Genomic DNA, 24,823 nt, shown 5'->3' with positions numbered 1-24,823 from the left:
ATAAAAGGTAACTGATGACTTAATAGATCACTGATGACTTAAAAGGTAAAAGAAAAGAAAAATATGCCGTAATATATATAAACTAGGAACATTCCAGAATAGTCTATTATGTTCTAGTGTAATCATAATCTAGCAACTTCAACAATAAAGATCATTCCAGAAGTTTCTATCTAAATATAATGCATGAGTTTATCTACAACAATTAAGAAAGTTCTAGTACATACATGTAGTTTATGTTCTAAAAATAGAACAATGATAATATTGGAAATACCAACTGGTCAGATACAAACTATATACATGTAATATGTTGCATACATAACAATAGAAGAAAACTAATTTTATACAACTGACATTATTTTAAATAACTTTTATGTGTTCTTAGATATACATGTACTATCTAGAAAATACCTTTGCTAATAATCTTCTAAACCGGATTTGGATTAAATTTAACCACAATATTAATTTCTATATAGAATGTTTGAATATTTGAGTTACTTTGCTACCCCAGTGTTTTAATTTACTTCAGTATAATTCATTATATCATATGTTCACAACTCTGGTTTAAATTAGCAAGGGTATTTAAGATTTATAGAATTTTACATGTAAATAGTAAGTCAACCTTTAGTCTCTTGTAAATCTTATAGATTGGCAATGTGCATTTTAATGTGTATTTTATATGTATTTTAACTGTGTACATTGGTGAGACTGTAATAAACTAATAAATAAGTACATGTAAATTAAATAAATCTGAGACATGTGTTAACTCTCTCTCTCTCTCCCGTCCGCCCCCCCCCCATCTCTCTCTCTCTCCCTCTCTCTCCCTCTCTCTCTCTCTCTCCCTCTCTCCCCCCCTCTCTCTCTCTCTCTCTCTCTCTCTCTCTCTCTCTCTCTCTCTCTCTCTCTCTCTCTCTCTCTCTCTCTCTCTCTCTCGTTTCTTATTAACATCTAACATATTAAGTGGTTAACTAGAAAAGTTTTACTCTTACCAGTTAAATAACAGATAATTATATCATTATCTACTTAACTTTTGTATTAATTAGGTAACTGCTTAAGTATCAGATAATTATATGTATAATTAATTAAATTTCCAGTTAAAAGAGAATAGATAATTCGAAATACTGACGCATGAATTTACTTAGTAATTTTGGGAAAATATATACAAGTATTCTGACGGCTAGGGTAGATAAGTGGGTGGAAGATCTGATTCACAGTTTGGCTTTCGTAAAGGACGCAGTACAATAGATGCTATTTTTGTTTTACATAATCTTATAAATGATATATTGTCTCGAAATTTAAGATTATACTGTCCCTTTGAAGATCTTAAGAAAGCCTTTGATTCGGTGTATAGAAACGCTTTATGGTATAAACTTTTCATATGGGTCTAGATGGCAAAATTCTCAAATCGTTTAAATCTATGTACTCTGTTGTTAAAGGGACTCCACTGAGGTTTAAAAGCCTAAAAACATAACATTGAAATTACTTACATAAATGAGCTGGAACACTTTAAACAGATATATATGCAAAGATAGTTAAGAAATATACTTTGAAATAAATTGAAAATCGTATTTTTATGCTTTTCTTAGCCCGATTTGAGTGAAAAGCGTTTAAACGCTTTTCATTTTGGGTCATTTTTTTACAATTTGAATAATTATTTTGGAAAAACGCAGTGTGCGAATTATCTGAAATTTTGCACAAAGATAAGTGGTCTAAACCTACATCAAATGGTACATTTATCTGGAAAAAATATTTTCAGTCCTATCATGTCAAAAAACCTCAGTGGAGTCCTTTTAAATCATGTGTCAAACATTGTAATAATCTGTCTGACTTTTTTGAAATTTCTATTGGTCTAAGGCAGGGGCAAAATAATTCTCCGGCATCTTTTGCTTTATTTTTAGAAGACCTTGAATTATTCTTACAAGGTGAGATAAATAGTGGAATAACAATGTACGATTTAAATATAATTATCCTTTTATTTGCCGATGACATGGTTTTAATTGGTTTACCACGGGAAGATCTCCAAAATACTCTTAATTCTTTACACGAATATTGTTGTTATTGGGGTCTCGAGGTAAATACCATTAAAACAAAAATTGTTGTTTTTCGGAAAAGAGGACCGATAAAAATGTGGGAGAAATGGTATTATGGCAATGAGCCCTTAGAGATTGTAAATGATTTTAATTATTTAGGAGTTGTTTTTAATTATACAGGTTCATTTGTTTTAAATAATTAATGCATTGCAGGCAAATCGTTAAAAGCTATGCAAGTTTTAGTAAATAATATAAATAAATATGATGTTAATCCATTTATTTCGCTCCAACTATTTGATTCTTTTGTTGGATCTTTTTTGAATTACGCATGTCCAATATGGGGTTTCTCTAAATCTAAAGATCTTGAGAGAATTCATATTAAGTTTTGTAAAAATATACTAGGAGTAAAACAGAGCGCATGTAATTCTGCAATATATGGTGAGCTTGGGCGCTATCCATTATATGTTAACAGATATATATGTTCATATCATTAAGTATTGGTTTAAGTTAATGAATACAGATAATATTATTTTAAAAGGTATTTATCAAAATGCGCTAGAACAGTGTAATTTAAATGGTAATTTAATGGTTGTTGACTACATTATTGTACCATATGAAGATTTGTCTTTGTTCTCAAATTTTGAAGTCACAAGAGTGTCAGAAATTGCACCTACTGGAACAGAAAGTAGATATATGCCAGATCATTCTTTATTATCATGTTTGTTTGATATAAGTATGCTTTGCAACAAACAAATTATTTCTGAAATACCTGTACTAAAGAAGTTAGTTACAAAATATGACACAAATGTGCTGCCTGAAGATTTTTGTCAGAACACCAGTTTTATTGAAGCTGTAGATAGTAAAATCTTTCTTTTTGAGTCCAATTTTTCTCATCAAAGTATTGTTGATGCTTTTTATAACTCATTTAGTGTTAATATAAAGATGAAATGAGTAAGAAGCTTCCTACAAGTGTTAGCAATGTCATATTTGGAGGTAGTAAGAAGAGGTTTCGAGTCTTGAAACCTTGGTGGAATGAGAAATTACAAGAGCTATGGGGTAATATGTGTGAAGCTGAGAAGATGTGGGTTAAATCTAGAGGTGTAAATAAGTCTAATTTAAAAAAAGTTTATGTTAATAGACGTAAATTGTTTGACAAGAAAGTGCAAATGTACAAGCGTCAGTATTGGCACAAATTGCAAACTGATATTTTGTTTGATGCTGAACACAATAAACCTGATTTTTGGAAAAATATTGGAAGATTAGGTGTAAGAGATAATAGACAAGGTTCTGTTCCGTATGAAGTTTTGGATGATGATGGGAACTGTGTTTCTAATCCTGCTTTAGTATTAAATAAATGGAAAACTGATTTTTATAACTTACTTAATACTGAAGTGGATGCTGAATATACATGTCATTCAGATGGTGAAAGCGATATATACTTATAGTATTGCAGGTCAGGAAATATTTTCAATATCTGATGTTAAAAAAGCTATTCTCAATGTTAAAAATACTAGAGCAATGGGATATGATGAAATACCAAGTATTGTTTATAAAAATGAAATTTTAGCACAGTATTTGCATGTGCTTTTCAATTTGTGTTATAACACTGGCAAAGTACCAAAAGCGTGGGGCAAAAGTATTATAAACCCTATTCCGAAAGGATCTACAACTAACACAAAAGACCCTCTCTCATACCGTGGTATTTCTATTACACCTGTTGTATACAAAATTTATTCTTCTTTGATAAATGAGAAACTTACATCGTATGTTGAAACAAACAATATTTTATCTGAAGGTCAAAATGGCTTCCGTAAAGGTCGAAGTACTATTGATCATTTGTCGACGCTGACTAGTATTGTTGATACTCGTAGGAAAAGGATGTTGTCAACATATTGCTCATTTATAGATTTAAGGAAGGCATATGACTGTATGAATAGGCAAATTTTATGGTGTAAATTAGATAGTATTTTAGAATGCTATTAAAAGTCTTTACAATAATGTTATGTGCTCAGTTAGAGTTAACAGTTTTTTAACTGATTGGTTTCATGTTAACACAGGATTGAAACAAGGACGTACCTTGTCACCAATGCTGTTTAATCTTTACATTAATGACCTTGGTACAAAAATAGACTCGTTAAATAAGGGTATTGATATTGATGGTACTAACTGTTCAATTTTGTTGTTTGCTTATGACATAGTTTTGATAACCGATAAACCTGAAAATTTACAGTGTCTTTTGAATATTTTTAATACTTGGTGTGTTGAAAATAAAATGTGTATTAATATTGACAAATCCAATATTGTTCAATTTAGAAACCCGTCTGTAAGAAAAAGTGATTTTGTATTTCGATGTGGAGATTCAGAAATTGAGTATGCCTCTCAGTACAAGTACTTAGGTCTTGTTTTAACTGAACATTTAGATTATTCGGTCACAGCGAAATGCGTTGCTAAAACTGCCGGAAGGGCCTTGGGTTTGCTTATAGCGAGGGCACGCTCAGTTGGTGGATTTCCATATCAAGCATTTACCAAACTTTATGATTCAACTATTGTACCAATTATTACATATGGCTCTGTTATATGGGTAACTGAAGACTTTAAATGTATTAATGCAATTCAGCATAGAGCAGCAAGATATTTTTTGAACTTTGGTAAATATACGTCAAATGCTGCTGTAAATGGTGATATTGGGTGGCAACCAATGATTTGTAAGGTTAAAAAAACAGTTGTACATTTATGGTCTAGATTAGTTAATATGTCAAGTGAAAGACTAAACAGAAAAGTGTTTGTTTGGTCAAATAATGCAAGTAATAGAAAATGTAAAAATTGGAATTTTAAAGTTGTTAACATGTTTTTGAAGTATGATTTAAATGAACATGTACATATTAGCAGGTTTGCGTCTAAGCATGAAATATGTGGAAAACTTGTTCCAAAATTATATGAAGAATATGTCATGTCAAGGCATGCCGATGTTAATCGTGTTAATGCACAGAGAGGAAATGGTAGAAATAAACTTAGGTTCTACCGATTATTCAAAACTTCTTTTCATGTTGAACCATACTGTAAATTAGTGTTAAATCGATCACATAGTGGTGCACTTGCAAAATTTCGTAGTGGAACAGCCCCAATCAATGTCGAGATTGGAAGATATAATAATGTCTTGTTAGAGAATAGAAAATGTTCTTTTTGTCACAATATTGGAATTAATGTAATTGAGGATGAGATGCATGTGTTACTACACTGTTCTTTGTATATTGATTAAAGACAACAGCTTTATTTTAAGGCTTGTCAACATTTTGCTAATTTTGATAGTGTAGATGATGTTGAAAAGATAAGGATACTTCTGAATGAGGAGACCATTGTTAATTGCTGTGCCAAAACCTGCTTTCAAATGTTAGAAAAGCGTCGTGATAGTTTGTATACTGGATAATCTTAAACTGTACTATATTTTTATTGTATATAAACATTGTTTTAGTATATAAACATTGTTTTAGTATATGAACATTGTTTTAGTATATGAACATTGTTTTATCTTGGTCTAGAAAACCTTATTAGTAATTCATATGTCTGATTAGATCAGTCGTGTGCTTTTACTGTTTAGACCATTTTGTAATGTCAAGCTTTATAAGCTATAGTGAATTCAGATTTCCTTTTAAAGATATTCTGGGTTTTAATTTATAAAAAAACAAAAACGACAGATTATCATTAAGAAGAGTTTTCTAGGTCATAGCATTTAGAATATGTGTATATATATGGTAAAGAAATTAATATAGTTTAGAACCGTAAAATAAGGAGAGTTTGTTTTTGGTTATACTAAACAATGCCAAGTCATAATTTTGACACAACCACTGTTGTTATAGAACATGAATATTTGGGTCTTCATACAGTTTAGCACATTACAATTTTCTGAACTATTTTGTTTATGATTAAATTTTTCAACCTTTTCCTATGGGATAGACAGAGTAGTTTGAATTTTAACTTTACTCAAATATGAATACTTGCCAAGATCTTTGACTTGACAAAGTTATGATTAAGAACAAACTCAGATGACATTTCATTTAATTTCTTTTCTGTATATGTACATTAAGTGAGTAGTCATTAAAATATGTGATAGAGTTTTTAAGAATGTGAAAATGTATAGTTTTTTAATAGTCTCTAGCAAATCAAACATTTGATTGGTTTCATATATGTATGCCATTTGTTTTATCCTGTATTTTATATTGATTGATATGTACATATATGTTATTGAGACTTAAATAAATAAATAAATAAATAAATACAAAAAACTGGGCATACCTTGTTAAAAATTTGCTAAATGAATATGGATTTTCTGATGTTTGGAATTGTCCACAAAGATTTGAAGTAAAAACATTTATACCGATTTTCAAACAAAGGGTTGTAGATTGTTTTAAACAAAAATGGTTTGCTGATATAGCTGTTAATAATGTTTTGAATACTTTATATGCATATGTTAAAACTAGCTTCGGTATGGAAAATTACCTTAATTTGTTATCTTGTAAATCTTCAAGAATTTGTCTCACGAAATTACGTATATCTGCTCATAAGTTAAGAATTGAATCTGCCAGGTATGGCCGGAATAGGTTGGAAAGACAGGAACGTATCTGCCAAGTATGTGATATCAACGAAATTGAAGATGAATTTCATTTTGTACTTAAATGTAAAGCTTATAACGGATTGCGAACTAAATATATCAAACGTTATTATTATGTTCATACCAGTATGTTTAAATTTTTAGAATTACTACAGTCAAATAATAAAGGCGTTCTGATCAATTTTAGTAAATACATAAGCTCAGCCAATAAAATTAGAAATGATTTAATGCAAAGAATTTAATAAATGTTTGAAATGAAAACGTTTACTAGACTATAAGATAGACAGTATTATTTGAAATCGTATATGCATCAAGATTCTTACCTTTTTTCCTTAAGTGAGTATTAGCTTGACATGTTTACATCGAAGTTATGCTTTTCAATATGTTATATTTATGTTATATTTAAATATATGTAATTACCATATACGTATACGATTGTCATAACGCGCTGGTTCCTTAAACACCAACTTTGAAGTTATTTCAATTATGATAATTTGTTCATTCTCTGTGAAACACTGAAAACATGTTTGCTTATCACGTGCTTATCGTTATCATTGTGTGTATTTGATTTGATGTTGTATTAACAAGATACATGTATTGTATACGTTAATAAAAATTCTGTTCTGTTCATGAAGTGGTTATCTATAAAAGTTTTCTGTAACTAGATAAATACAAAAATGTAACAGATAATTATCTGATTGTCTATATAATATCTATTCATGAAGTAGAAATTGTGAATTCGTGCAGTTGTAACCGTGAAGTTAAAATCGCGAATCTGTGAAGTTGAAATTTTGATTTCATGGAGTTAAAATTGTGAATTTGTGAAGTGTGAAGTCAAAATCGTGAATTTGTGTAGTTGGAATCGTGAAACTGAAATCGTTAATTCGTGATGTCGGTATGTTGCAAAACGTAAAATTACGAAGTTAAATTTGTGAAATCACGACTTCAAGATGAAATTCGGCATTCACGAAGTTGAAATGTCCCAACCAGTCTTTCGTACAGGTCTAAGCATACAACTTTATGGGTTTATGTGGAACTTGGCCTTGGGATCACAGGAGCAAGCTGGAAATTGCGAGATTTTAGTAGATATAACAACTTTTATTCGACTTATGTCCACAGAAAACCAGAGAATTCCCAAATGGGCTCATAGGGGTCAGCGAAAATATGAGCTGAAATGACAATTTTCCGACGGATACACCTATACCAGCAGACCACGCACAAAGCCAAACTATGGGATTCAGCGAAAAAAGAGCATGGGTCAGAATGCATGTATACGATTTAACTCTGACACATTTTCAACAGAAAGGTTCCAAAACTATGATACAATAAAAAGTAGTAACTTTATATTTTGTTTACATTTGTAAATATTCTGTTTATTGGATTATGTACAAGCATGCTACATGTTGAAATTATGAAAACTTCTCAACTAATTAATTAACTTCCGAACTGCTTATTTGTATTACTAAAACGCCTTTCACTATTGACTTTAAACTGTTGGGTATAACTTGTATATCAATAAAGTATGTTATGTTAAGAATATATTTTATTGTCTTGTGTAGTAAATATGTCTCAAACATCTTCCTCTCTGAAATAAAAATGCTTACAGCTTGGCATGAATCATCACCTTGTGGTCCTCTACAAAAGTTATATAAATAATACTTATTGGGATCAAAAGTAACCCCACCGTGTGGGTAACTTTAGTAAGACTTATATAGGAAAACAATTTGATAAAGTGTGCTCCTTCGGAAGCATCATTCACAACAAAAATACATGAAAATTGCATACTCGGCAAATACATTTAAGTATTCTTTTTTGAAAGTACAATGCCAAGAGCTTAAATATTTGTCATGTAGCAGTGCCTCTACAAAGGTTACACAAGTCATCCCACCACCCCCAGAGTCAAATTTGGCCCACACTGGGAGTCACTTATTGAAGTTATTTTTCACAAATGTGTTTAAAAAAAGATTATTCTCTTAAATTATAATGCCCGGAGTTTAGATATTTTGCTTAAAACATCATCTTGTCGTCTTCTACATGTTATATAAATTATGCCGGAAGGTCAGAATTGACCCCGTCCGGGGTCATTTAGTTTATATAGACTTGTATAGGAAAATACATGCAAGTCGTCTTTTGTGAAACTACAATGCCAAGAGATATTTGGCGTGAAGCATTTCATAATGGTCATCTGCGAAGGTAATGTAAGTAATATCTCCGGGGTGAAAGCACGACCTGCCTCGGGTGTCACTTATTCAACAATTAAGTAAATGACACACGCAATGTGACCTCATTACTGGCTTTAAACTTTTCACGAGAATGTTCCAGACTAATGTTGGTGCTGGTTTTAATAATCAGAGACCGATTTACTGTTTTGATAATTGGTTTGATTTCAATAAATCATGTCAACTGTCCAGCGCAGTGTTAGTTTAGTGTGCTCTGGTCCCTGTCAGAACTTAGCCACGGGGGAGGAACTGTTACACAAAGGATGAGTTCTGATGATAACTGTGTTGGTGTTTATTAACATTTTAGAAGACTACGGCTTTTGAACAGTTCTGTAAGTAGTATAAAACTTATCCTTTCTACAGCTAACGTAATTTTTTTCTATTGAGAGGTTAGTTAGCTAGTTACCGTACTGCCCAACTAGTACATTCCATTTATACAGTTTTAGATTAAAATAGCAGAGGTTTTGTTCATCTATGACAAAATGCTACATTTATTTTGCGAATATTCATATAATTATCATAATTAAAACACCTTGTAATCTTATAACATTTTAGTTTTAGGTGCAAAATTAAACTTGGATCTTACATCTTGTTTTATGTGTCAAAAACTAATTCATAGGCCATTTTTATAGCCTCTTGCTTAAAATCTGGTAGTTTTGAGTAAAATTTCCAAATTATTTGCCAGTTCGCAAGTATTCACCTGTTTATTTCTGGTCTTCATCCTTGCCATACATAATTAGTTATTATTAATTACCTAATTATAATGCAAAATTGCAAACATAAAACCCCGGCTAACAAATTTATACAGTCCTTGAGTTCTTGTGATATCTCTAAAGATGTCATAGACTTCTTATGATAACTTTTGTTAGCGTCAGTGTGCTAAATCACGGCACGTTTTTGCGTTGTGTATATCCAGTGACGTCGGAATGTGAAATTAAATAAATGGTGGCTATTCATTTTTTTTCAAGTTTGGTTAAATAAAAAATATATTGGCCAGTTTTCTTACCGCGTTGGAGATCGTACCAGGTATTCGCCATTTACTGCACAATTCTGCGTTATACTTTTTGCACGAATCGTGCGTTAATTTCACATTCCACCGTTACTGGATATACACGGTGATTATTCAATAAGTGAAATGTAGTACGCTCATCCTTTGCACAAAAATGTTGGTCTCGAGTATCTGCAAATATAAACAGGTGATAGGCTTTCATCTACAGTAAAATTGAATCAGCAGTCACCGATATTCAACAGTATCATGGCTTAAACCGCAAACAAAAAATGTCTCAAGACTTGCACGTTGTTCTCAGTTACACATGTTTCAAGCAACCACCTTTCTTAAGCAGACATTATATAGTTGTGCTTCCCTTATGCAAGGGCTAAGGAATTTGTATCATTTTTTACCATAATAAACAAATATATAACCACGATAATCTCCACACATTTGTCTCCAAAAAGTACGATACATGATAAACATTCATCCGCGGTTGGCTCTTTCTACCGATCTCTCAAACATATTTGCACACCGCGAACTAAGTTTGACTATATAAATTTGTTATCAGTTACAAAAGTAGCAGAATTACCTCCACTAAGATTACATTGTGAAATGCCCATCTAACACCGAAAGAAAAGTTTTACGTTTTTAATGTTAAAACAATGACAACGTAGCAGCCGAGTCTAATACGAATTTGAATAAGGCGTATGATTTACTGCAGAATGACACAATTTATATTGCAAGTCATCAGACATAAAACATTTACGTACATCAGCTTTTCACCTCAGGACCTATTTTAAGTATCTTGCTTTGTTGCAAAACTAGCCTAAGGTACAATGTCTTCTATACGGTGTTTATGCTCAAATTTGATGTTTTATTGTTGATCATTTGCTTATTATAAGTTTACATATCGTAAAGGCGAATGGTGTCCAAGTGGTTAAGGTGCCTGTCTCTCAACACAAGGATCATGGGTTTGAGCCCTACTCGGTGACACGACTATATTTCTTTACATGACACCAATACTGGTTGGTTCCAGAAATCGGACTCGAAAGTGATAAATATTTGTTGAAAGAACTTGTTTCGCAAGCGTGCTTAACTCATCATGTTTAAAGGGACTCCACTGAGGTTTAAAAGCATAAAAACATAACATTTGAATTTCTTATATAAATGAGCTATTTAAACAGAAATATATGCAAAGATAGTTAAAAAATATACTTGAAAATAAATTGAAAATCGTATTTTTATGCTTTTCTTAGACTGATTTGAGTTAAAAGCGTTTAAACGCTTTTCATTTTGGGTCATTTTATTGCAATTTGAATAATTATTCTGGAAAAACGAATTAAAGTGCGCTAATGATCTGAAATTTTCACAAAGATTAGTGGTCTAAACCTACATCAAATGGTACATTTATCTGGAAAAAATATTTTCAGTCCCATTATATCAAAAACCCTCAGTGGAGTCCCTTTAAACTAACGTTTAATCCGAATATAACTAATTAATAATTGCCAATGGCAATAGGATAAACTTTAATGAGTACAAGCGTGTCAGCACTGTCTTTATACAAATTAGACACATATGTTGTAGGATTCCTGGCAAAATACGACATCGAATTAAGCATACCCGTCAGGACTTCGAAACAATGAGAGTTTTAAATCAATTACAGAGTTATAATTCATCCTACAGCTGGGTTACTGATACACATGTATCAATCAGTGTATCAGTAACCCAGATACGTGTATCAGTAACCCAGATACGTGTATCAGTAACCCAGATACGTGTATCAGTAACCCAGATACGTGTTTCAGTAAACCAGATCCTAGCATAATTATACGCTACCATCAATTAACTCCATTAAATACTTTATTTTTTCTTCAATTTGTTTATTCTGTTAAGTTATCAGAAAATTCTAAAAATGGGATTCAGCATGCAGTATGGCCGCAATTTTTCTGCCATCACTTTTACGCAATTACTTGATAACATAAAGCGTTTGTCCTAATTCACTCTGGTAATTATCAGAGTCAAGTAAAGAACATTGAGAATTGTCCATTGCAACTGCCAAACAGTCTTGAGTGATGAAACAAATGTAACAACAATGTTCTATAGACCTGGCAAACTTCGTATCAAGAGTATTTCCCGTCCCTGTCACGTCAGAAATCCGTTCGAAGCTTCCTGTAATAGACAAAAACATTCTTTTTACCGACATACTTGGTTTATACAGAATTTATTTTAGTTGGATTGCGTAGAAAGCTATAAGCTAATAAACACAATTTCGAATCCGTTCCTGGGTAAAGTGTGTAATATTTCTTGCTCAAGAAAACAACGACTTGTCCATGACAAGGTTTTATTCCATACGGCCAGAATACTAACATACATATGTTTAAGTGAAAAGGAAACATAAAAAAGGCAGAGGATTTAGTATTGAGTGGACCAAGCCGAAATAAATGATGATAAAACATTAGTCTTGATTAGGCAGCAAAGAAACATATTTGCCCCATAAATTGTGAAACTGTAAAAGCCTATTTTTTTTTTGCATTATATAATTGTGTTCTCAAAAGAAAAGCGACATGGCTTTTAAAAAGTTGAACGCTAGAAACTTGTACTGAGACCATTGTAAATTGAAAAATCGCTCGCATATAATTGATGAATTTTCTGTGAAACATACTACCCTCTTCTTCAATGCCCAACACAAAGTTGTTTAATTTAAATTGTCAGTTAAAGAAATTTTCTTCACATGTATCTCTTCAATACATATCCTCATATTTCCTGTTCAATGCATTTTTATAAATAAAATTATATGTATACTTTTATCTTCTTTTTTTTTAATTTGGGAATTAAATGTTCAATTTTAGGCATCTATGTCAGTACCATATACCATCTCTATTTATCGACCATCGAAAATTTCTTAAAAATTAAAAAAAAAAACAACATTAACTTCGAATGTTCGGTTAACTTCCTGCTGAGACACAATTTTATGATATGAATACAATACAAAAAATAATTACCAGTGCTTGACTTAGAGCCATTCACTGCTACTTCACAGAGGACCAAAGGTTTTTTGATATCGGGGTTCCTTGTAATTCGGACCCATCTAGCATAAACTGGAGGTGATATTTCGAACGAATGTGATATGTAGATGTATCCTGTTCTATAACCTACCACTCTATATGTGTCTCTTGTCAAACCAATGTGTACTTCGGCTCCAACAAGATTTTCATCTGTAACAATAGACAACCATTTTACTTAAACGTGTGTCATGGTCCATTTATTTGGTTATGCAATGGTTAAGTGCGTCCACCTTTCAATATGACGTTTCCGGAAGGAAAATTTACGTTTGAATATTGTTTTAAATAATAATAAAATTGACAAAATGGGGCTTTCTGGTTCTTAGAAGTCAAAAATAAAGCATCGCCTCAGGTCAACTGCAAAGCTATGTGTTATTTTATGTAAAACAAATTAATTAGTGAATATGTTCATTATCCGATGTCATGAATAGCAATTTGTAAGCCAGTTAGCCGATTCATAAAACGGTAAGCATTGGAACGACAAAGTATCTGTCAAATGAAATAGAAACAAGATCCATGTTAACATGGCCATCCCCCGCCGAATGTGTTTGCTCATTGGAAGAACGTATATATTAGAGCAGATATTTTTTTAGAAAACTGTACGTTATACGTATGTGGGAGTCGAGGGCATTCCCCTCCATACCTTACAAAGATTCTATTTATCACATATACACATGTATCACATATTTGTTGATTAACACTTATTGGCATTGATGAATATTTATCTCATTTTGTTTCTTAGACAATAATATATGAACATGTACATACAATAAACAAACAAAATAACAAGGGAAATAAAAGAAGGGAAAAAGGGAAAAGTAGTTCATACACTGAATAGAGAAAACATAAGTATTACTTATACCCAAACTTTTAATAAAAGGCAATGGCTGTGTATTAATTAATTATAAATTTACTTTACTTTAAAAAATTAATAAATGATTTTTTGAACAATTGTCCAACTCATTATGTTATCTTTTGTTTTTGTTGCACATGCATCAATAATTGAAGAGGCTAATTTAATACTTCTAACTAATCCATATATATTTGGTAAAATATTTTTCTCCTGCATAAATAAACATATTTTTTATCTCTAGACATAAGATATCGTATTTTGACTGGCTCTTTTTTGTATTACCTAATATCAAATAAAGCTTCATGTTTACTTACAATTTTAATAACTTCTGTAATCAATATTTTAACAAATGAGCATTCCCAAAATAGGTGTAACAATGTTTCATGTTCTGATTTACAAAAACTCACACATGAGTGTAGGACAAAAGCCCTCCCAGACAAAAGCCCTCCCGTCAAAAAGTGACAAGGCGGACAAAAGCCCTCCCTTGAAAATGACAAGGTGGACAAAAGCCCTCCTATGGAACGCCATAGCTGCCTCATGTGTTTACATTTCTTTTTATCTTGCCCAGAAAGCGTCTTATTATGTCAAATATAAGCGTTGTAATGCCATTGTAATTTGTCGACTTGTCTAAACATTGCCTTATTATGTGTAACAGTAGTCTTATCTCTTTAAAATGTGATGTTGACTTGTGTTAACATTGTTTGATTTTTTCAAACAATAGTGTTATCATGTCATTATGTCGTTTTGGCGTGTCTGAAATGTGTCATATTATGTCAACTTGTCGCTCTATTTGGTCAAATTGTGGAGCTGTTTTATCAAAAGACTGTCTGATCGTTTGAAACAGTAGTGTTTTCTTGTCGTTATTTGGTGTTGACTTGTGAAAGCACAGCTTTATTTTATCAAACTGCCATGTTATTTTGTCAAAATACGGTGTTTAAATGCCTTAACATTGTCTTATTGTGTCAAACAACTGTGTTAATTTGCCAACGTACACTACTGAGTTGTATTTTTATATCAAATATTCGAATTATCTTGCCGAAATGGAGTGTTGACTGGGCTAAAGCATGCCTTTTTGTGATAAACTGTATGCTTTTTTATCAAAAAGCGGTTTTGACTGGTTAAAACTCAGTGTTATAAAGTCAAAAAATTGCGGTATCTTGTCGAAATGTTGTAAAGACGTGTCTAAACTCTTTCTTATAATGTAAAACAGAAGTGTTATATTATCGAAATTTGATGTTTTCTTGTAAAACACAGAAATAGTCTTATTGTGTCTGATAATTGTGTAAATTTGTTCAAATTTAGTTCTGTCTTGAGAAAGCGCTGTCTGATTTTGCGAAACTGCCCCGTTATCTTTTTGCTCTATCTTTTCACGCTCCGCGCGGGCTCTGGTCACGTGATACTAAATTTTGACAACATCGCATCTGGACAGGATAACACGATTATCTGACATAATGAGACGGTATTTAGACATGTTAACGTCATACACTGGCAAGTTAACGCCACTGTACTACATAATGACACTGTGTTTCAACAAGTAAACACCACATTTGAAAAGGAAAAATGATACTTCGCCATAAAAGGACGATGTTTATTAAAATTAACACCAAACCTTGATAAAATACAAGAGCTGTCGGTAGGACAGCACGCTCGACTATTCTAAGTGCTTGATAGTAAAAGAGCCTTGATAACGTAAAATTTAGAGCTTTGATAATGTTAAATTTTCTAAGTTCACAAAAGGGCTAATTTTTTTTTATAAATTCATGTTATAGGCCTTAGAGACAGTCTAATTATACAGTATTGGCTTGACTATTCGGAAGGTAATTTCACAAGGGTGTTTTATTGAGTATAATAATACTAATTACCTATGAATACATAAAATTGACAGAAAAGGTACAAAGGCTTGTTATTAAGATGTTTTATTAAGTAAATCACTGCTTTATTATTATGAATGCATATAATTGTCCCAAAAAATGCACAAACCCTTCAGTAATTATAGAGATAACAGCTTACAAGCAAAACTTTACCATGAATTTCTAAGTTGAAAAAGGGGAGAAAAATCAGCCTAAATGCAAGATAGAATTATGGATCTATTATGGATATCAGTGACCTACAATTATGACCCTAAATGCATATGTGAAGTTTTAAATAAATATCTTTAATAGTTATTGAGATATGTAAAACTTGCATGTAAACATTAACCAAGAGACTAAGTAGAAAAGGGGATATGAATCAGCCTTAATGCAGGATAGAGTTATGGAACTTGGTCAGTGACATACAATTATGACCCTCAAATTTATGACCCTAAGTACATGTGTAAAGTTTCAAGTAAATATCTTTGAAGACCTTTAACCTTTAACCAAAATTTTCTAAGTTTCAAATTTAAGGGGCAAATAGTTCTGCAAATATTGCAGGCAGAGTTATGCAATTTTGCAAACTGATGTACATTGTTACTATAAAAAAGTATTTTTTAAATTTCAATTGAATATCTCAAGCAATAATTGAGATATTTGACTTTACAAAAAAAACTTTAACCAAAATTTCCAAGTTAAAAAGGGGCATAATTTCTGTCAATATTGTAAGCAGAGTTATCCAACTTGTCAATCTGATGTACCTTGTTACTATAAATAAGTATTGTAAGTTTCAATTGAATATCTCAAAGAAATAATTGAAGATATTTGACTTTACAAAAAACTTTAACCAAAATTTCTAAGTTAAAAAGGGGCATAATTCTGTCAATATTGTAGGCAGAGTTATCCAACTTGTCAATCTGATGTACCTTGTTACTATAAATAAGTATTGTAAGTTTCAATTGAATATCTCAAGCAATAATTGAGATATTTGACTTTACAAAAAACTTTAACCAACGCAGACGCCGACGCGGACGCTGACGCCGACGCGGACGCTGACGCCGACGCGGACGCCGACGCCGGGGCGACTACAATAGCTCTCATATTCTTCGAATAGTCGAGCTAAAAATGACACTTTGACAAAAAGACAGTAATTTTAGACAAGTCATCACCACGTTTCGACAAGATGACGTGACTATTTGACATAATAAGACAAATATAGACCAGTTGAATCTGCATTTGGACAAAATAGCATGAAATTTTGACAAATTAAAATAGTCTTTTAACAGTTCATAATCATAATTTGTAAAGATACCACCATTATTTCACATAATAAGACGCGGTTTAGGCCGGTTAACATAAAGTTTGGATAAAATGGCATGACGATCTGAGAAAATAAGGCAGTGTTTAGACATGTCAATACCATCTTTCGACAAGTCAACAATACACAAACAAACAAAATTTATTGGCAAGTCAACATTAGTATTTCACATAATAAGTATATTTTTAGACAGGATAACAACAGTTTTAGACAAGAAAGCAAGATGTTTTGGCATAATAAGACAGAATAACACCACTTCATACTAAGCAACATAACAGTTTGACAAAATAGGACAGCACTCAGCCAGGTCAATGTAATGGTTGAAAAAGATATCACTACTAGCCAACATAATAAGACATGAGTTTGACAAGTTGACACCAATTTGAACACAATGACATGGCAGTCTGACAAAATGTGACGGTGTTTAGACAAGTCAATACCACATTTGGACAAGACAAAACGACAGTACAACATAATACAACAGTGTCATAACATACCAGGATCACATTTGGACAAGATAACACCAACTTCCGACAAGATAACACTACTGTTTCACATGATAAGACAATTTCAAGACAATTCAACACCACATTTTAACAAGTCTGTGTTCAGACATATTGAAATCTTAATTCGAAAAGATGGCGTGCATGTTAGACATATTAAGACTTCCTTTCGGCATGTTAACACCGGATTTGCACATGATAACATGACGTTTTGAAATAATAAGACAGTGTTTAGACAAATCAGCACTACGTTTTGACAAGAGAAAATAAATATTTGACCTAATAAGGCTTCGTTAAGACAGGTTCTCATAAAACGTTGGCAAGCCAACACTTCTATTATACATAATAAGTTGCTTTTAGGGGAAAATAAAACGAAATGTAACAACATGAGGCAGCTATGGCGTTCCATACCCTCCCGTGAAAATAATAGGGCGGACAAAAGCCCTCCCGTAAATATGACTTGGCGGACAAAAGCCCTCTCGTGAAAATAATAGGGCGGACAAAAGCCCTCCCATACATATAGTATGTTGAATAGTTTATATTTTCTTTTCAATGCACTCAACATATTGAAATTGAATTCATGAATATATTTTTGTTTTCCATTGGCATAAGCGTGTTTGTAGGAGCTTGAGCAAATTTCTGAGAGGCATCTGAATAATCAATGCTAAAATCTGTAAGTGCATAAATTATTTATTCACGTAGATATGAAGGATTACTCCTATGTGAAGATAAGATTAATAGAGTAATAAATGATGAAAAAAAACTTAAAATTATCTAACTTAAAAGTTAAAGAAATTTATAATGTGCCTTGTAATGAGTCAATCACTTTTAAAAGTGACTTTGTTTTTAACGACATTCGTGTAAAAAGTTACCTCGTTAAACATTTCAGGAAGGTATATTCAGAATAAAAGGTGGTTCTAGCTCATACACATATTTAGGCCAATTGAAAACAACAAGAAATATATGTAACAATTTTAATATGTTGAGTGCATTAAAAAAAACAGGTATCCAACATACATATTTATTTTTGTTACGGGGGGTGGGGGGGGGGAGGTTGGCTTTTGTCCGCCTTGTTAATTTCACGGGAGGGCTTTTGTTCGCCCAGTCATTTTCATGGGAGGGCTTTCGTCCGCCCTGTTATTTTCACGGGAGGGCTTTTGTCCGCCCTGTCATTTTCACGGGAGGGCTTTTGTCCGCCTTTCATTTTTTGATGTGAGGGCTTTTGTCCGGGAGGGCTTTTGTCCGTTTCCCAGTACACATACTTGTATCTGACAAATTCATTTTCAAAAGGAGATAGTCAGTAGCTAATATTCTATGTGTTAGTCTTGTCTGAAACCATTGCAAGTAAGAATCATTGGTAATTTTTAAAAAAAAAACAGCTATGTACTTAATTCCAGTCATATTGACTTATTTGAAAGCAAGTATTCCATTTAGTCTGACATGTTGGAATATCATCTTTTTTATGTAGATATTATACATGTCTGATGTACCTTTAACTCAAAATAGTATAGGCTTTATATAACATCATGTAATGGGAGAATAGGAAGCGATTTCATAATTATCACATAACTTTAAACTTAATATACTTATGTATTTCTTGACAACACTGGTAATTAATTCATAGTAAAAAAATTATGTTAATACCCGATCTTGCTTCCAATTCATTCCTTTCAAGGAAAATACCATTCACATTCATAATATCTTTGATAAACCTTATACCTTTATCATACCATGCTTTTATGAAAATTGGTTTTCTATCCATCAAATATTTTGGTTATAGAACAGAGGCATTTCTAACAACATTTCCATAGAAATAATGGGTAATTTCTCTACAAATTCTATATAAGCACCGTAAACATCTTTCTAAAATGAATTGTTCAAACTATTATATATATTCTGTATATAATTTCCACAATTAAACAGCTTCATAATATCTATAAAGTTCTTTAAAATAGTGTAACATTTATCACATTCAGATGATACAATTCTTTTTAACCATGAAAGTTTTAAACTTTTCATGTAGGCACATACATCAATCATTTTTAGACCACCATTTACATATTCATTCACCTATTCGTTGGCGAGCCTTGCCACACAAAATTATAAAACATATTATTCATTTCCTTTAACATCTGAGAATTAGGATTTGGCAGTGACTTAAACAAGTTAGTTAATGAAGGAAGTAACAGTAGTTTTACCACAGTTATTCTACCAATAGCTGTCTATCTTTTAATAAATTATTTTCAAATTTAAGAGAGTCTAATCTTTCATTCACTACCTTTGTTCTATCCTTTGGAGCACTATCAATTTTTTTCAATCAGTTTTTGTTCTAAAGATAACATAATGTTCTTAATTAATTCCTCTGTTTCATATTTTTTCAACACACTTTTGAGATCACCCCTTGAGTCACTTATTGTGCTTGTACTTGTATACTACAAATGTCCTCCATTGTTGTGTTAGTTAATACACTTTTATTTCCAGAATTCGTTTTACTAGCAGTAATGTTACTATAATCAATTGAAATCTCTTTGCTGGGGGCTTAGGACTTGGCTTTTCACCTTGGAATTTTAATTTAGTCTGACCCTTTGTCTGGTCCTTTTATTGTTCCTTTTTATTCTGTGTTTTTAATAGTACTCCGATTTTTACTGTTATCACTCATATTTATGGATAAATATCAAGTTTGTATAAATAACCACTCTATAATTATCCAATTGTTAAATCCAATATAGGTGTTTAGGGTTAATCTCAAAATCACTGATATTCATCAAAAAATCAAACAATTAAACAAAGAAAATCCATTTTGGAACTTATAAATCCTAAAGTATCTACTGAAAATGAATAACTATCAATTTCATATTTTACTCCATATTCACTGTATCATACTGTTGCTTTTGAACCTAAAACTATCACTTTTATATATCTATTTTATGCCTTTGAATGATTTTTGTGAGCAGCAATCAGCCAAACATCACTGCTTAATAGCCTAAAGTGATTACAGATTTAAGACCTATGTGAATACCAGTTCTCTTATTTTCAGATCTCAAGGTCAATGGTAAGGTTATTGTGAGCCCCTTATTATATAGAGTTTTTCAGGAAAAAATAAGTATGAAAAATAACAAAGAGCGATAGGTCAAAAATTATTACGGATAGAGTTATCATTCTTGTGTACTGCACACCTCCTGAGTGAGATCTATCCACCTATGAAGTTTCATGTTGATATCTCAAAGGCCTTTTAGTTATGCTCTGGACAAAAATTAAGTATGAAAAATAACAAAGGGCAATAACTGAAAAATGATGCAGGGTAGGTTATCATTCTTGTGTGTTGCACCCCTCCTCACTGAGATCTATCCACGTATGAAGTTTCATGTTGATACCGCTAACACTTTTTGAGATAAGTTCCGGACAAAAAGTATGAAAAATAACAAAGGGCAAAAACTTAACAAGAACTGTCGGAGGACAGTAACGCTCGACTATTCGGAAATTTGTCACAAGGGTGTTTCATCGAGTATAATAATGCTTACCTTTATGAATACATAAAATTGTCCAAAAAGGTACAAACCCTTCAAGTTTCAATACATTCCCTTCAGTAGTTATGGAGATGCAAGCTTAACACGCAAAACTTAACCAAAAATTTCTATGTCGGAAAAAGGGGCATAATTATGTAAAAAAGCAAATATCAGAGTTATGGGCCTTGAGCCAATCATCTTAGATAATCACAGAGAACAAGTGTGTGGAAGTTTCAATCCATTCCCTTCAAGTAGTTATGGAGATACCAGCTTACACGTAAAACTTTACCAAGAATTTCTAAGTCGAAAAAGGGGCATAATTATGTTAAAAAGCAAAACCATAGTTATGGAACTTGTGCCAATATCTTAGATAATCACAGAGAACAAGTGTGTGAAGTTTTCAAAATGTTTTAGTTGATGGAGATCCAGCATTGTGCAAATCATCTTAGTATAATCACAGATAAATTCACAAAGAAACAATAGTGTGTGAATTTTCAAATCCAATTTTCCCCTTCAGTATAAGTTGTACCAGCTAACATAACCAAAAAAAACTTAACCAAGAATTAACAAGTTCGGAAAAAAGGGGCATAATTATTGTAAAAAAAGCAAAAACCAGGGGAGTTTATTGGGACCTTTTTTGCCCAATCATCCTTAGATAAATCAACCAGAGAAAACAAAGTTTGGGTTGGGGGTTGGAAGTTTCAATCCTTTCCCCTTTCCCAGTATTTTATGGAGTTTACCGGGCTTACAAATACCAAAAACCCAAAAACCCCAAAGGGAATTTCAATTTTAAAAAAAAGGGGGGCAAAAATTTGGGAAAAAAAGGAAAAATAAAGGGGTTTATGGGATTTTTTTTCCCAAATTCCCATTCTTTAAAAAATTCCCCAAAGAAACAATTTTTGGTGAAGTTTCAATCCTTTTCCCCTTTCATAGTTTTTGGAGGAAAACCGGGCCTTAAACAAAAAAAATTTAAAACCCCCCGGGGGGCCCGCCCCCCGCCCGCCGCCGGCCGCCCGCCGAAAAATTTGGGGTGGAACCTGAAATTAGCTCCAAATTAAAATTCTTTTCCCAAAAAATAGTCGAGCAAAAAACTATAAAAGGGTAGATTTATCATTTTTTTGCGATTAGCAATTCCCCCGCAATAAGATTCTATTCCCACCCATGAAATAAGTTTTCATTTTTGGGATATAAGTCTTGCAAAGGGGGACTTTTTAAGTTTTATGCCCCACTTTTCAGGTGAATAAAATTAAGTTAAGGAATCAAACAAAATACAAAGGGCAAAAAAACTGAAAAATTATGCATGGCGAGTTATTCATTCCCTTGTGCACTTGCCATTTCCTTTTTGCCGCAATTTGTTCTTATGTCCAACCTTACATTGATAAGTTTTCAAGTTTGATAACCTCTTGAAAACATTTTTGAGATATTTGCTCCGGGACAAAATGTGGGGACGGAAAAGGGGACTGAACAGGGGACGGAGGACCTTTGACCGGAACGGAGGAAGACTGATTTCCTATATCCCCCACCGCCTTTTTTCGGCGGGGGTAATATATTAAATTGTTTCAATTGTTGTATAAAGCAGACTTTAAAGATTGGCAACAAGTTTCAAAGGTTTGGCGTATTTGGCAGCGCTTTTTACTTTTAACAGAATTTCAAAGGCAAACTTTTAAAATGTATTAACGGTCATTTTTTTACCCAAAAATAACAAAATTTCCTTTCCCAGTCGATAGAAATTGCCGGACCCACAGAGATTTAAATTGCAAAGAGGCCCTATTGTTTGTTCATTTTTCTTAAATAAAGGCAGACCTTTGTTTGTTGTTTTTTAAATTTTCATGACCGCCCAAGTTATTTTTTAATGATTTTCGTACCGTTAACGGAGAACATTTTTTAGTTCGTTTGTAATTTTACTTTGTTTTTAAAGTTTCTTTTATTTCATTTAATTTATACTTGTGTTACAAAAGGAAGACAATACAATCTGTATTGTGATCTTTGCGGCTTCCAGTAGAACGTATATCAGATATCAAAATATACATACATGTACATGAAACGTGCTGTATTCTACACATACATGAAATATCATCAAATATAATTAAATTGAAGTTATCTAAAGCAAAATCCATGTCACATGTCTAAAGTGGCAAGGGGGCGGTAGGCCTATGTGGTCAGGGGAAGCGGTGGGCCTAGTGGTTAAGGTGTTTGCCTCTCAACCCAAGGGATCTTCATTGGCTCGAGGTCTCGAGCTTTAATTCGGGTCACGACCATGTATCTCTCATATGACACCAGTACTGGTTGTTTTCCAGGAAGTCAAGTGGACTCAGAAAGTGATTAATATTAAGCTGCAAGAACTTGTTTCGCAATCGTGCTTAAAAATAGATATGTTTAAACCAATGGTCTATAGCCACAGCATTCAATAAGGTTCATAGTTAAAAGACGATTTTATTTTGAAGGATACAGTGCAAGAAAAATACAAAGAAATACTTCAAGACACTCACTGCAACAAATAGGTCCAGCCTGTTGTATAAACTGACGGATTCAACAACGTAGACATCACCTAAATCAACTCACCAGTAAAAGCTCCGAACTTCTCCGAAGATGTATGCGGAGCACGATTTACCACTCTCCCGTATGGATTGAAGTTTCCCATCTACCGCAACCTAGATGTTGCCCCACCTTCGTTACTGTACTCACTTTCCTGCTCTTTTAGGCATTTTTACCTAAACTGCAACGTTTGATTACATACTGAGCCGCTGAAATAGAAGTATCTATTTTCCAGTTAAAAATTGTAAGAAGTCCTAACTCCCAAGAAACGATAGTCGAGTTTTTTCCAGATATTTTCCAAAATTCTCGATCACTATTTCCGACAGTCTCATTTCAATGAAAAAAAGTTTTGCCAAAAAAGCCAAATAGAAAAATTTTAACCATTAAAAGTAAACCTTTTGCATCATTAATTACAAAGTGGTAATTACTTAACAAGAGTAAATTTGTTAGTATATTAAAACTGCCTTTGAAAAAACATTAAGTTTAACAAGATAATTGCAGAATTTTAAAACAATTTAAATTAATCCTCTGGCCATTTTGTGTATCACAAAAGTTAGAAGATATAATCCTTTGCCACCTACAGACGCTTAACAAAATAAGTTGCGCAAAACCACGCCCGCGGGGCTTGTGTGTATAATAATTTTAACCGTTAAATTGTAAAACAAACCTCTGAACTGGAAAATTTGATTCTGATATATTAATTTTATAAAAAAATTCTAGGAAAGGTTCGATTTAGAATGAAATCCGTTCCGTTTACTGTACTTTTACTTTTACAATGATTGTCAAGGAGGATTTCAAGATTTTCTCTCTGAAATTCATTGAAATTGTGCTTCATTTCTAAGTTACACTTCTGTAACCCAATTTCAATTAAGTTGTAATTATGCATGTACTCAAAGTATATTTCCCGACACCCGTAAGTGTTTCCTGAATATATAAAGGGAAGCAGTACTTTAACTTTTATAAACCACTTTATTTCACAAATGTTAACTGTATTCTAAACACTGGTTTTTGCCAAGATTTTTTGGTTGACATTGATTGTATTGTACCAAATCTATAAAAAATAAAAGTAATATTTGAAATGGCCTGAAAACTATAGACCTATTACCATTTGCTTTAGTTGTAATAGGGAAATATATTTACAAGTATTACTAAATGGAAAGTTTGACAAAATATTTAGAAAAGTTCTATAATGTATTAAATTTCAAAAACCAAAGCTTGGATTTTAGGAAAGGCATTATTCAAACTGTTGATAATATTTTTATTCTCCACAATGTTAAACAGGATTACCTAAACATAAGAAAACAAAAAACTTTTTTGTGCTTTTATTGACTTTCAAAAAAGCCTTTGACT

At 32.3% G+C, this 24,823-nt stretch overlaps 1 protein-coding gene across 1 annotated transcript; it reads right to left on the bottom strand.

Moving 5' to 3' along the window:
- Positions 1–11,715: 11,715 nt before the first annotated feature.
- LOC132712841 (uncharacterized) lies at positions 11,716–23,579 on the bottom strand. The gene is made up of 3 exons (XM_060695278.1): positions 23,501–23,579; positions 12,849–13,061; positions 11,716–12,015 (listed from the first exon to the last, which is right to left on the bottom strand). Exons 1-3 carry the CDS (start codon positions 23,577–23,579, stop codon positions 11,813–11,815), a joined length of 495 nt encoding a protein of 164 aa, XP_060551261.1. The 3' UTR covers positions 11,716–11,812.
- Positions 23,580–24,823: the final 1,244 nt, after the last annotated feature.

This window comes from Ruditapes philippinarum, unplaced genomic scaffold (assembly GCF_026571515.1).
Source record: "Ruditapes philippinarum isolate M1 unplaced genomic scaffold, ASM2657151v2 ctg10362_1_1_1_1, whole genome shotgun sequence".
Classification (NCBI taxonomy): Eukaryota; Metazoa; Mollusca; class Bivalvia; order Venerida; family Veneridae; genus Ruditapes; species Ruditapes philippinarum.
The sequence above is the reverse complement of the archived record's forward strand: the minus strand, read 5'-3'. Positions and strand labels throughout refer to the sequence as shown.